The sequence below is a fragment of the Oncorhynchus masou genome, chromosome 3, assembly GCF_036934945.1.
Source record: "Oncorhynchus masou masou isolate Uvic2021 chromosome 3, UVic_Omas_1.1, whole genome shotgun sequence".
In the NCBI taxonomy this organism is placed as follows: Eukaryota; Metazoa; Chordata; class Actinopteri; order Salmoniformes; family Salmonidae; genus Oncorhynchus; species Oncorhynchus masou.
In genome coordinates this window covers 1,357,963-1,370,932 of record NC_088214.1, presented here as the reverse complement: position 1 = coordinate 1,370,932, position 12,970 = coordinate 1,357,963, and the positions used below count along the sequence as shown (strand labels likewise).

The following is a 12,970-nucleotide window of genomic DNA, read 5'->3' as shown; positions in this document are numbered from 1 at the left end:
ATAGTACCTGTCTAATGGTTTCTCTATAGTACCTGTCTAATGGTTTCTCTATAGTACCTGTCTAATGGTTTCTCTATAGTACCTGTCTAATGGTTTCTCTATAGTACCTGTCTAATGGTTTCTCTATAGTACCTGTCTAATGGTTTCTCTATAGTACCTGTCTAATGGTTTCTCTATAGTACCTGTCTAATGGTGTCTCTATAGTACCTGTCTAATGGTTTCTCTATAGTACCTGTCTAATGGTTTCTCTATTGTACCTGTCTAATGGTTTCTCTATAGTACCTGTCTAATGGTTTCTCTATAGTACCTGTCTAATGGTTTCTCTATAGTACCTGTCTAATGGTTTCTCTATAGTATCTGTCTAGAGATCTCTCTATAGTACCTGTCTAATGGTTTCTCTATAGTACCTGTCTAATGGTTTCTCTATAGTACCTGTCTAATGGTTTCTCTATAGTACCTGTCTAATGGTTTCTCTATTGTACCTGTCTAATGGTTTCTCTATAGTACCTGTCTAATGGTGTCTCTATAGTACCTGTCTAATGGTTTCTCTATAGTATCTGTCTAGAGATCTCTCTATTGTACCAGTCTAATGGTTTCTCTATAGTACCTGTCTAATGGTTTCTCTATAGTACCTGTCTAATGGTTTCTCTATTGTACCTGTCTAATGGTTTCTCTATAGTACCTGTCTAATGGTGTCTCTATAGTACCTGTCTAATGGTTTCTCTATAGTATCTGTCTAGAGATCTCTCTATAGTACCTGTCTAATGGTGTCTCTATAGTACCTGTCTAATGGTTTCTCTATAGTACCTGTCTAATGGTTTCTCTATAGTACCTGTCTAATGGTTTCTCTATAGTACCTGTCTAATGGTTTCTCTATAGTACCTGTCTAATGGTGTCTCTATAGTACCTGTCTAATGGTTTCTCTATTGTACCTGTCTAATGGTTTCTCTATAATACCTGTCTAATGGTTTCTCTATAGTACCTGTCTAATGGTTTCTCTATAGTACCTGTCTAATGGTTTCTCTATAGTACCTGTCTAATGGTTTCTCTATAGTACCTGTCTAATGGTTTCTCTATAGTACCTGTCTAATGGTTTCTCTATAGTACCTGTCTAATGGTGTCTCTATAGTACCTGTCTAATGGTTTCTCTATAGTATCTGTCTAGAGATCTCTCTATAGTACCTGTCTAATGGTGTCTCTATAGTACCTGTCTAATGGTTTCTCTATAGTACCTGTCTAATGGTTTCTCTATAGTACCTGTCTAATGGTTTCTCTATAGTACCTGTCTAATGGTTTCTCTATAGTACCTGTCTAATGGTGTCTCTATAGTACCTGTCTAATGGTTTCTCTATTGTACCTGTCTAATGGTTTCTCTATAATACCTGTCTAATGGTTTCTCTATAGTACCTGTCTAATGGTTTCTCTATAGTACCTGTCTAATGGTTTCTCTATAGTACCTGTCTAATGGTTTCTCTATAGTACCTGTCTAATGGTTTCTCTATAGTACCTGTCTAATGGTTTCTCTATAGTACCTGTCTAATGGTTTCTCTATAGTACCTGTCTAATGGTTTCTCTATAATACCTGTCTAATGGTTTCTCTATAGTACCTGTCTAATGGTTTCTCTATAGTACCTGTCTAATGGTTTCACTATAGTATCTGTCTAATGGTTTCTCTATAGTATCTGTCTAGTGATTTCTCTATAGTACCTGTCTAGTGTTTTTTTGTTGCAGTGTGTCTCATTACGTCCCTTTCTATCCGGTGTGTGTGTGTGTTCAGGGGCTCCCACTACCAGGAGAATAAGTACATCGTCGTGGTGACGGACGGTCATCCTCTAACAGGTTACAAGGAGCCCTGTGGGGGGTTACAGGAAGCTGCCAATGAGGCCAGGCAACACGGGGTTAAAGTCTTCTCTGTCGCCATATCACCTGACCAGGAGGTACGACACACACACCCTTAACCTGACCAGGAGGTACAACACACACACCCTTAACCTGACCAGGAGGTACGACACACACACCCTTAACCTGACCAGGAGGTATGACACACACCCCTTAACCTGACCAGGAGGTACGACACACACACCCTTAACCTGACCAGGAGGTACGACACACACACCCTTAACCTGACCAGGAGGTACGACACACACACCCTTAACCTGACCAGGAGGTACGACACACACACCCTTAACCTGACCAGGAGGTACGACACACACACCCTTAACCTGACCAGGAGGTACGACACACACACCCTTAACCTGACCAGGAGGTACGACACACACACCCTTAACCTGACCAGGAGGTACGACACACACACCCTTAACCTGACCAGGAGGTACGACACACACACCCTTAACCTGACCAGGAGGTACGACACACACACCCTTAACCTGACCAGGAGGTACGACACACACACCCTTAACCTGACCAGGAGGTACGACGACACACCCTTAACCTGACCAGGAGGTACGACACACACCCTTAACCTGACCAGGAGGTACGACACACACACCCTTAACCTGACCAGGAGGTACGACACACACACCCTTAACCTGACCAGGAGGTACGACACACACACCCTTAACCTGACCAGGAGGTACGACACACACCCTTAACCTGACCAGGAGGTACGACACACACACCCTTAACCTGACCAGGAGGTACGACACACACACCCTTAACCTGACCAGGGTAACAGTATTTCACTCTGTATAGTTTACTCCGCTACTTGGGTCATTTCTCTTCCTCTCTCACCAAGCCCCGCCCCCTGTAAAACAAGGAGCGCAGTTGTTGTTTTTTGACCACGAGATCATTTGCAGACCGTTTGCATTGTCGATGTCTTCTGTCTGCATGGTCGATGTTGTCAGTCTGCGTGGTCTATGTCGTCAGTCTGCATGGTCGATGTCGTCAGTCTGCATGGTCGATGTCGTCAGTCTGCATGGTCTATGTCTTCAGTCTGCATGGTCGATGTCGTCAGTCTGCATGGTCGATGTCGTCAGTCTGCATGGTCGATGTCTTCAGTCTGCATGGTCGATGTCGTCAGTCTGCATGGTCGATGTCTTCAGTCTGCATGGTCGATGTCGTCAGTCTGCATGGTCGATGTCGTCAGTCTGCATGGTCGATGTCTTCTGTCTGCATGGTCGATGTCGTCAGTCTGCATGGTCGATGTCGTCAGTCTGCATGGTCGATGTCTTCAGTCTGCATGGTCGATGTCGTCAGTCTGCATGGTCGATGTCGTCAGTCTGCATGGTCGATGTCTTCAGTCTGCATGGTCGATGTCGTCAGTCTGCATGGTCGATGTCGTCAGTCTGCATGGTCGATGTCGTCAGTCTGCATGGTCGATGTCTTCAGTCTGCATGGTCGATGTCGTCAGTCTGCATGGTCGGCGTCGTCAGTCTGCATGGTCGATGTCGTCAGTCTGCATGGTCGATGTCGTCAGTCTGCATGGTCGATGTCGTCAGTCTGCATGGTCGATGTCGTCAGTCTGCATGGTCGATGTCTTCAGTCTGCATGGTCGATGCAGCAAATGCAATAATATGTTGATGACATCTATGCAGCTTTCCACTTTGCTTCTTTATAGAAATCCATAAGCATTCTATAATTACTCTATTAGTTTGTGGATGTTACTGTATGCAAACATCTAGTTTGTCTTTTAGAAAATTGCTAAAATAAATAGCCGCTAATGCTAATCGCCTGTTTGCTGGCAAGCTAATAAAGGTACTGCGTCAGAGCAAACAGAGCTATCTAATAAGTCTGATACCAGTGCTGGTGTAGGCTAAATCAACATGTTGGTTGCAGCAACCAACATGAGAGAGGAATAGGTTAGCTCCATGAAGTAAGCCAAAGATTATAGGGGTCCCATGGGAAACACTGACCAACACCTTGGTTCCTACCCTGTCACAATAATACCTCCATAGAGATCTTAATAGTATTAGCACTCCCTGGGAAACACTGACCAACACTTTGGTTCCTACCCTGTCGCAATAATACCTCCATAGAGATCTTAATAGTATTATCACTCCCCTGGGAAACACTGACCAACACTTTGGTTCCTGCCCTGTCACAATAATACCTCCATAGAGATCTTAATAGTATTATCACTCCACTGGGAAACACTGACCAACACTTTGGTTCCTGCCCTGTCACAATAACACCTCCATAGAGATCTTAATAGTATTATCACTCCACTGGGAAACACTGACCAACACTTTGGTTCCTGCCCTGTCACAATAACACCTCCATAGAGATTATATTAGTAATCGAATTCCTAGTTCTATGAACGCCTCCTAGCTTTTCCATTGGTTGTCATGTCAAACAACACTGTGTTCAAAGTACCCACTGTTATTATAATTATATTTCTACTATATAATCATAATAATCATTCTATTTCCATGACTACAGCAGTTCACCCAAGTGTTTTGATCTAAATTGCAAGTTTAATCACAATTCCAATATTTGGTGAAGAATAAAAGCCTAGATGTATTGCCCTTATCATGCAGCCCTACGTGGCAGAATGGAAACTTTTAGAACTTTTGGTTGAAGTTGAATTGAACAGTATAAACCAATCAGAATGGAGTAAGACCCATTGAAATCACATAGAATGTACAGTGGGGAGAACAAGTATTTGATACACTGCCGATTTTGCCGATTTTCCTACCTACAAAGCATGTAGAGGTGCTTTGTAAGTAGGAAAACCTGCAAATCGGCAGTGTATCAAATACTTGTTCTCCCCACTGTATGTGTTGCCACCCTGAGGTCACTCACTACTCATAAAGCACATTTACAACTTTTTATTATTCAACAACATAAAGTTCCATCAAATATATGAAAAATATTGTGATATGATATTTTGTTCATATCACCCAGCCCTAGAGACCATATCACCCAGCCCTTGGGACCATATCACCCAGCCCTAGGGACCATATCACCCAGCCCTAGAGACCATATCACCCAGCCCTAGAGACCATATCGCCCAGCCCTAGGGACCATATCACCCAGCCCTAGAGACCATATCACTCAGCCCTAGAGACCATATCACCCAGCCCTAGCGACCATATCACCCAGCCCTAAAGACCATATCACCCAGCCCTAGAGACCATATCACCCAGCCCTAGACACCATATCACCCAGCCCTAGAGACCAATAGAGGCTATGATGTGGATGTTATGGTGTTGACTGGATGTTGGTTTAGTTAAATGGTTGTTTGCGGTCACTAAAATGGTGCTGACTTGATGTTGCTGTAGTTATGTTGATATTGATAACTATGTGGATGTATTTATAATATGTATAGATAACTTAAGGTTACTTGCGTAACCCCGGTTCTCGGATATTGTGAGTGAGACGACTCACTGTGAGGGATTCACCAGAACAGGCAAGCCCCATACTATTGTGGAGGACTGCCTAGGACACAAACCCCATACTATTGTGGAGGACTGCCTAGGACAGGCAAGCCCCATACTATTGTGGAGGACTGCCTAGGACAGGCAAGCCCCATACTATTGTGGAGGACTGCCTAGGACAGGCAAGCCCCATACTATTGTGGAGGACTGCCTAGGACAGGCAAGCCCCATACTATTGTGGAGGACTGCCTAGGACAGGCAAGCCCCATACTATTGTGGAGGACTTCTTCCTGCTGCCGTGGATATGGCTGGGACAATGCTGGGGGAAAAGGCCCAAACAACTATACAGACAATCCCTTCATCCAACAACACAGTTTCACGATGCATCAGTGACATGGCAGGAGATGTTTTGAAACAATTACTGCTTCGCATACAAGCCAGTGAATTCTATCCGTTGCAGCTGGATGAGTCAACAGACGTGGTGGGCCTGGCACAGCTCCTGGTATATGTCTGTTACAGCTGGATGAGTCAACAGACGTGGTGGGCCTGGCACAGCTCCTGGTATATGTCTGCTACAGCTGGATGAGTCAACAGACGTGGTGGGCCTGGCACAGCTCCTGGTATATATCTGTTACAGCTGGATGAGTCAACAGGCCTGGCACAGCTCCTGGTATGTCTGCTACAGCTGGATGAGTCAACAGACGTGGTGGGCCTGGCACAGCTCCTGGTATATGTCTGTTACAGCTGGAAGAGTCAACAGACGTGGTTGGCCTGGCACAGCTCCTGGTATATGTCTGTTACAGCTGGATGAGTCAACAGACATGGTGGGCCTGGCACAGCTCCTGGTATATGTCTGTTACAGCTGGATGAGTCAACAGACGTGGTGGGGCCTGGCACAGCTCTGGTATATGTCCGTTACGTTTTACGGGGGTCAATTAAGGATCCTCTTCTGGAAACCAGGACAACATGAGAAGGAATGGTACCGGACAGCTTTGTGACATCAAATGGACTTTGGTGGTCAAGATGTGTTGGTATCTGTACTGATGGTGTAAAAGCCATGGCAAGGAGACATAGTGGAGTGGTAACGCGCGTGCAAGCTGTTGCTACCTTCGCCACTTGGGTACACTACAGCATCCACCGAGAGGCTCTTGGGTACACTGCAGCATCCACCGAGAGGCTCTTGCTACCAAAGGAATGCCTGACAGCTTGAAAGACGTTTTGGACACTACAGTGTTAACTTCCTGAGTGTAGGGGGGCAGTATTTTCGTTTTTGGCTAAAAAACATACCCATTTGAAACTGCCTATTTCTCAGGCCCAGAAACGAGAATATGCATATAATTCTCAGATTAGGATAGAAAACACTCTAAAGTTTCCAAAACTGTCAAAATATTGTCTGAGTATAACAGAACTGATATTGCAGGCGAAAACCTGAGGAAAATCCAACAAGGAAGCGCTGTTTTTCCTGAAAGCTCTGTTCCATTGCCTGCCTTCGCTCCATTTAAAGGGATATCACCCAGATTCCTTTTCCTATGGCTTCCTCAAGCTGTGAACCGTCTTTAGACATAGTTTCAGGCTTTTATTTTGAAAAATGAGCGAGAAAGAACCCATTTCGTCAGTGGATGGCTGGGTGCCAGCAGAGTTTTTCATGCGCAACAGCCATTTTTCTCTCTCTCCTATGGAAGAAGCTACATTCCGGTTGACATATTATCGATTATATATTGTAAAAACAACCTGAGGATTGATTATAAAAAACATTTGACATCTTTCTACGCACTTTACGGATACTATTTGGAATTTCCGTCTGTGAAGTCGTGAGCCTGTGGATTTCTGAACAACGCGCCAAAAAATGGAGGTATTTTGGATATAAAAATAATCTTTATGGAACAAAAGGAACATTTATTGTGTAACTGGGAGTCTCGTGAGTGCAAACATCCGAAGATCATCAAAGGCAAGCAATTTAATTTATTGCTTTTCTGACTTTCGTGACCAATCTACTTGGCTGCTAGCTGTTTGTAATGTTTTGTCTACTGAGAGATGTTCTTACATAAACGCTTGTTATGCTTTCACCGAAAAGCTGTATTGAAATCTGACACAGGTGGATTAACAACAAACTAAGCTGTGTTTTGCTATATCGCACTTGTGATTTCATGAAAATTAAATATTTTTAGTCATTTAATTTGAATTTGGCGCTCTGCAATTCAGCAGATGTTGATGAAAATGATCCCGCTAACGGGAAGGGTGCGTCAAGAAGTTGTTAAATCAAGGCCTCTGAACTCTCCTGTATTTTCTGCATTACGCAATGATATGGGCAGCGACCATGTAATGCTTTTACAACATACAGAAGTGCGCTGGCTACCTCCAATTTGCTTTAAAGAGATGGGTGGGGCTAAAGCTTATCCTCTCTGACGGTAGCGTCCCCACCTCGTCAACTGCCAGTGAAATTGCAGGGCGCCAAATTCAAAACAACAGAAATCCCATAATTAAAATTCCTCAAACATACAAGTATTTTACACCATTTTAAAGATAAACTTGTAAATCCAGCCACAGTGTCCGATTTCAAAAAGGCTTTACAGCGAAAGCACACCAAACGATTAAGTTAGGTCAGCACCTAGTCACAGAAAAACACAGCCATTTTTCCAGCCAAAGAGAGGAGTCACAAAAAGCAGAAATATGAATCACTAACCTTTGATGATCTTCATCAGACAACACTCATAGGACTTTATGTTACACAATACATGTATGTTTTGTTTGATAAAGTTCATATTTATATCCAAATATCTCAGTTTACATTTTGCGTTATGTTCAGTAGTTCCAAAACGTCCTGTGATTTTGCAGAGAGCCACATCAATTTACAGAAATACTCATAATAAACATTCCTAAAAGATTCAAGTGTTCTGCATGGAATTTTAGATCCCCCTCTCCTTAATGTAACCGCTGTGTCAGATTTCAAAAAAACTTTACGGAAAAAGCACACCATGCAATAATCTGAGTACAGCACTCAGACACAAAAACAAGCCATACACATATCCGCCATATTGTGGAGTGAACAGAAGTCAGAAATAACATTCTAAATATTCACTTACCTTTGATTATCTTCATCAGAATGCACTCCCAGGACTCCCAGTTCCACAATAAATGTTTGTTTTGTTCGATAAAATCCATAATTTATGTCCAAATACCTCCTTTTTGTTTGCAAGTTTAGCCCAGTAATCCAAATTCATGAGGCGCGATCACTAGGTGCAGACAAAGGTGTTACAGTCCGTAGAAACATGTCAAACGATGTATAAAATCAATCTTTAGTATGTTTTTAACATAAATCCTCAATAATGTTCCAACCGGAGAATTCCTTTCTATTCAGAAATGCAATGGAATGCAGGTCGCTCTCACGTGTGCGCGTGTGATCACTGTATTGATCTCTATATTGATCTCTGTATTGATCTCTGTATTGATTTCTGCATTGATCTCTGAATTGACCTCTGTTTTGATCTCTGTTTTGATCTCTGTATTGATCTCTGTATTGATCTCTGTTTTGATCTCTGCATTGATCTCTGTTTTGATCTCTGTATGATCTCTATATTGATCTCTGAATTGAGCACTGTATTGATCTCTGTATTGATCTCTATATCTCTTTATTGATCTCTGCATTGATCTCTATATTGATCTCTTTATTGATCTCTGTATTGATCTCTGTATTGATCTCTGTTTTGATCACTGTATGATCTCTATATTGATCTCTGAATTGAGCACTGTATTGATCTCTATATTGATCTCTTTATTGATCTCTTTATTGATCTCTGTATTGATCTCTGTATTGATCTCTGCATTGATCTCTGTTTTGATCTCTGTTTTGATCTCTGTATTGATCTCTATATTGATCTCTGAATTGATCTCTGAATTGATCTCTATATTGATCATTGTATTGGTCTCTGTATCTCTGTATTGATCTCTATCTCTTTATTGATCTCAGTATTGATATCTGCATTGATCTCTGTATTGATCTCTGGATCTCTGTGTTGATCTCTGTGTTGATCTCTGTATTGATCTCTGTATCTCTGTATTGATCTCTGTATCTCTGTATTGATCTCTGTATTGATCTCTGGATCTCTGTATTGCTCTCTGTATTGATCTCTGTATCTCTGTATTGATCTCTTTATCTCTGTATTGATCTCGGTATCTCTGTATTGATCTCTGTATTGATTTATGTATATCTGTATTGATCTCAAAAGGACACCAGGCTGTCAGTGATTGCTACAGACCAGAACTACAGACAGAACTTCACAGCAGCTGACAACAGCAGATCCACCCAGCTACAGACCATTCGCAGCATCATAGATATGATCGTACGTATCACACCCCTCCCCCCCACACCTTTCCTCTCCTCTTCATATATCTCCTCCTTTCCCTCCTCTATTTATAACTCTCCTCCTTTCCCTCTCCTCTCTGTATCTCTCATCCTTTCCCCTCCTTTATTTATCTCTCTCCATATCTCTCCTCCTTTCCCCCCCCTTTATTTATCTCTCTCCTCATTTACTCTCATCAATATTTATATCTCACCACCTTTCCTCTCCGTAACTCTCCTCCTTTCCTCTCCTCTCCATATCTCTCCTCCTTTCCCCTCCTCTATTTATATCTCTCCTCCTTTCCTCTCCTCTCCATATCTCTCCTCCTTTCCTCTCCCTCTCCATATCTCTCCTCCTTTCCCCTCCTCTATTTATATCTCTCCTCCTTTCCTCTCCTCTCCATATCTCTCCTCCTTTCCCCTCCTCTATTTATATCTCTCCCTCTTTTCCTCTCCTCTATTTATATCTCTCCTCCTTTCCTCTCCTCTATTTATATCTCTCCTCCTTGCCCCTCCTCTATTTATATCTCTCCTCCTTTCCCCTCCTCTATTTATATCTCTCCTCCTTTTCTCTCCTCTATTTATATCTCTCCTCCTTTCCTCTATTTATATCTCTCCTCCTTTCCGTTCCTCTATTTATATCTCTCCTCCTCTCCTCTATTTATATCTCTCCTCCTTTCTCTCTCTCTCCATATCTCTCCTCCCTTTCCTCTCCTCTCCATATCTCTCCTCATTTCCCCTCCTCTATTTATATCTCTCCTCCTTTCCTCTCCTCTATTTATATCTCTCCTCCTTTCGTCTCCTCTATTTATATCTCTCCTCCTTTCATCTCCTCTATTTATATCTCTCCTCCTTTCCTCTCCTCTATTTATTTCTCTCCTCCTTTCCTCGCCTCTATTTATATCTCTCCTCCTTTCCACTCCCTCTATTTATATCTCTCCTCCTTTCCTCTCCTCTATTTATATCTCTCCTCCTTTCCTTTCCTCTCCTCTCCATATCTCTCCTCATTTCCTCTCTCCTCTCCATATCGCTCCTCATTTCCCCTCCTCTATTTATATCTCTCCCTCCTTTCCTCCCATCTATTTATATCTCTCCTCCTTTCCTTTCCTCTCCTCTCCGTAACTCTCTCCTCCTTTCCTCGCCCTCTATTTATATCTCTCCTCATTTCCCCTCCTCTATTTATATCTCTCCTCCTTTCCTCTCCTCTCCATATCTCTCCTCATTTCCCCTCCTCTATTTATATCTCTCCTCCTTTCCTCCCCTCTATTTATATCTCTCCTCCTTTCCTCTCCTCTTTTTATATCTCTCCTCCTTTCCTCTCCTCTCCCTATCTCTCCTCATTTCCCCTCCTCTATTTATATCTCTCCTCCTTTCCTCTCCTCTGTTTATTTCTCTCCTCCTTTCCTCTCCTCTATTTATATCTCTCCTCCTTTCCTCTCCTCTATTTATATCTCTCCTCCTTTCCTCTCCTCTATTTACATCTCCTCCTTTCCTCTCCTCTATTTATATCTCTCCTCCTTTCATCTCCTCTATTTATATCTGTCCTCCTTTCCTCTCCTCTATTTATATCTCTCCTCCTTTTCTCTCCTCTCCATATCTCTCCTCCTTTCCTCTCCTCTCCATATATCTCCTCCTTTCCTCTCCTCTCCATATCTCTCCTCCTTTCCTCTCCTCTGTTTATCTCTCTCCTCCTTTCCTTTATTCCAATGCTTCTCTTCTCTTTCCACCATTCATCTATACCCTCCTCCCCTCTTCCTCTCTACTCCCCTCCCCTCCCCTCTCTACTCCTCCCTCTCCCTCTCTACTCCCCTCCCTCTCCCTCTCTACTCCGCTCCCTCTCTACTCACCTCCCTCTCCCTCTCTACTCCCCTCCCCTCCCTCTCTACTCCCTCCCTCTCTACTCTCCCTCCCTCTCTATTCCCTCTCCCTCTCACTCCCCTCCCTCTCACTCTCTACTCCCCCTCCCCCTCCCTTTCTACTCTCCTCCCTCTCTACTCCCCTCCCTCCCTCTCCCTCTCTACTCCCCTCCCTCTCCTCTCTACTCCCCTCCCCCCTCCCCCTCCCTCTCTACTCCCCTCCTCTCTCCCTCCTACTCTCCTCCTCTCTACTCCCTCCCTCCCTCTCCCTCTCTACTCCCCACCCTCTCCCTCTCTACTCCCCCCCCTCCCTCTCTACTCCCCCTCCCCTCCTCTCTACTCCCCTCCCTCTCCCTCTCTACTCCCTCCCCTCTCTACTCCCCTCCCTCTCCCTCTCTACTCCCTCCCTCTCCCTCTCTACTCCCTCCCCTCCCTCTCTACTCTCCCCTCCCTCTCTACTTCCCTCCCCCTCCCCTCTACTCCCCCTCCCTCTCCCTCTCTACTCCCCCTCCCCCTCCCTCTCTACTTCCCCTCCCTCTCCCTCTCTACTCTCCTCCCTCTCTACTCCCCTCCCCTCCCCTCTCACTCCCTCCCTCTCCTCTCTTCTCCCCTCCCTCTCCCTCTCTACTCCCCTCCCTCCCTCTCTACTCTCCTCCCTCTCCTCTCGACTCCCTCCTCTCTCCCTCTCTACTCCCCTCCCTCTCCCTCTCTACTCTCCTCCCTCTCTACTCCCCTCCCTCTCTCCTCTCCTCCCTCTCCCTCTCTACTCCCCTCCCTCTCATATCATTTTAAAGTGTAAATGAGTCTCTAACCTCTGATCCATTTTCTCTTACAGACCAATGAGACCAAGGATGTGGTATGTCTTGTCTACCTATGTGACATGTTATTTCTACACTAATCATTACTTCCATTTGTCTGTTTGTTGACATTCTAACTGTGCTTTTTTCTACATTTTTTCAGTGCTGTTCTTTTGACTGCAATAAGTAGCCCCCTAAATCCCATGACCCCCGTATGACGCCTTTATAACAGGTTGTAGTGTTCTATGAAGGCTCTCTGAGTGACATAGCAGTATGACCCCCTTATGCCCCTTTTATAACAGGTTGTAGTGTTCTATGAAGACTCTCTGAGTGACATAGCAGTATGACCCCCTTATGACACCTTTATAACAGGTTGTAGTGTTCTATGAAGGCTCTCTGAGTGACATAGCAGTATGACCCCCTTATGACACCTTTATAACAGGTTGTAGTGTTCTATGAAGGCTCTCTGAGTGACATAGCGGTAGGACCCCTTTATGCCCCTTTATAACAGGTTGTAGTGTTCTATGAAGGCTCTCTGAGTGGCATAGCGGTATGACCCATGATGAGCCCTTTATAACAGGTTGTTGTGTTCTATGAAGGCTCTGAGTGACATAGCAGTATGACCCCCTTATGCCCCTTTAT

At 44.0% G+C, this 12,970-nt stretch overlaps 1 protein-coding gene across 1 annotated transcript; it reads left to right on the top strand.

The window, feature by feature from the left end:
- The first annotated feature begins 639 nt into the window (after positions 1-639).
- LOC135518517 (collagen alpha-1(VI) chain-like) lies at positions 640-12,518 on the top strand. Its single transcript, XM_064943690.1, has 5 exons — positions 640-653; positions 1,778-1,937; positions 9,563-9,676; positions 12,367-12,387; positions 12,492-12,518. Exons 1-5 carry the CDS (start codon positions 640-642, stop codon positions 12,516-12,518), a joined length of 336 nt encoding a protein of 111 aa, XP_064799762.1.
- Positions 12,519-12,970: the final 452 nt, after the last annotated feature.

Bases quoted from the DNA above. Each gene is read 5' to 3' on its own strand.
- LOC135518517 (XM_064943690.1), top strand. The intron at 9,677-12,366 runs GTACGTATCACA...TTTCTCTTACAG, and splicing joins GCAGCATCATAGATATGATC to ACCAATGAGACCAAGGATGT. The intron at 12,388-12,491 runs GTATGTCTTGTC...ACATTTTTTCAG, and splicing joins CCAATGAGACCAAGGATGTG to TGCTGTTCTTTTGACTGCAA.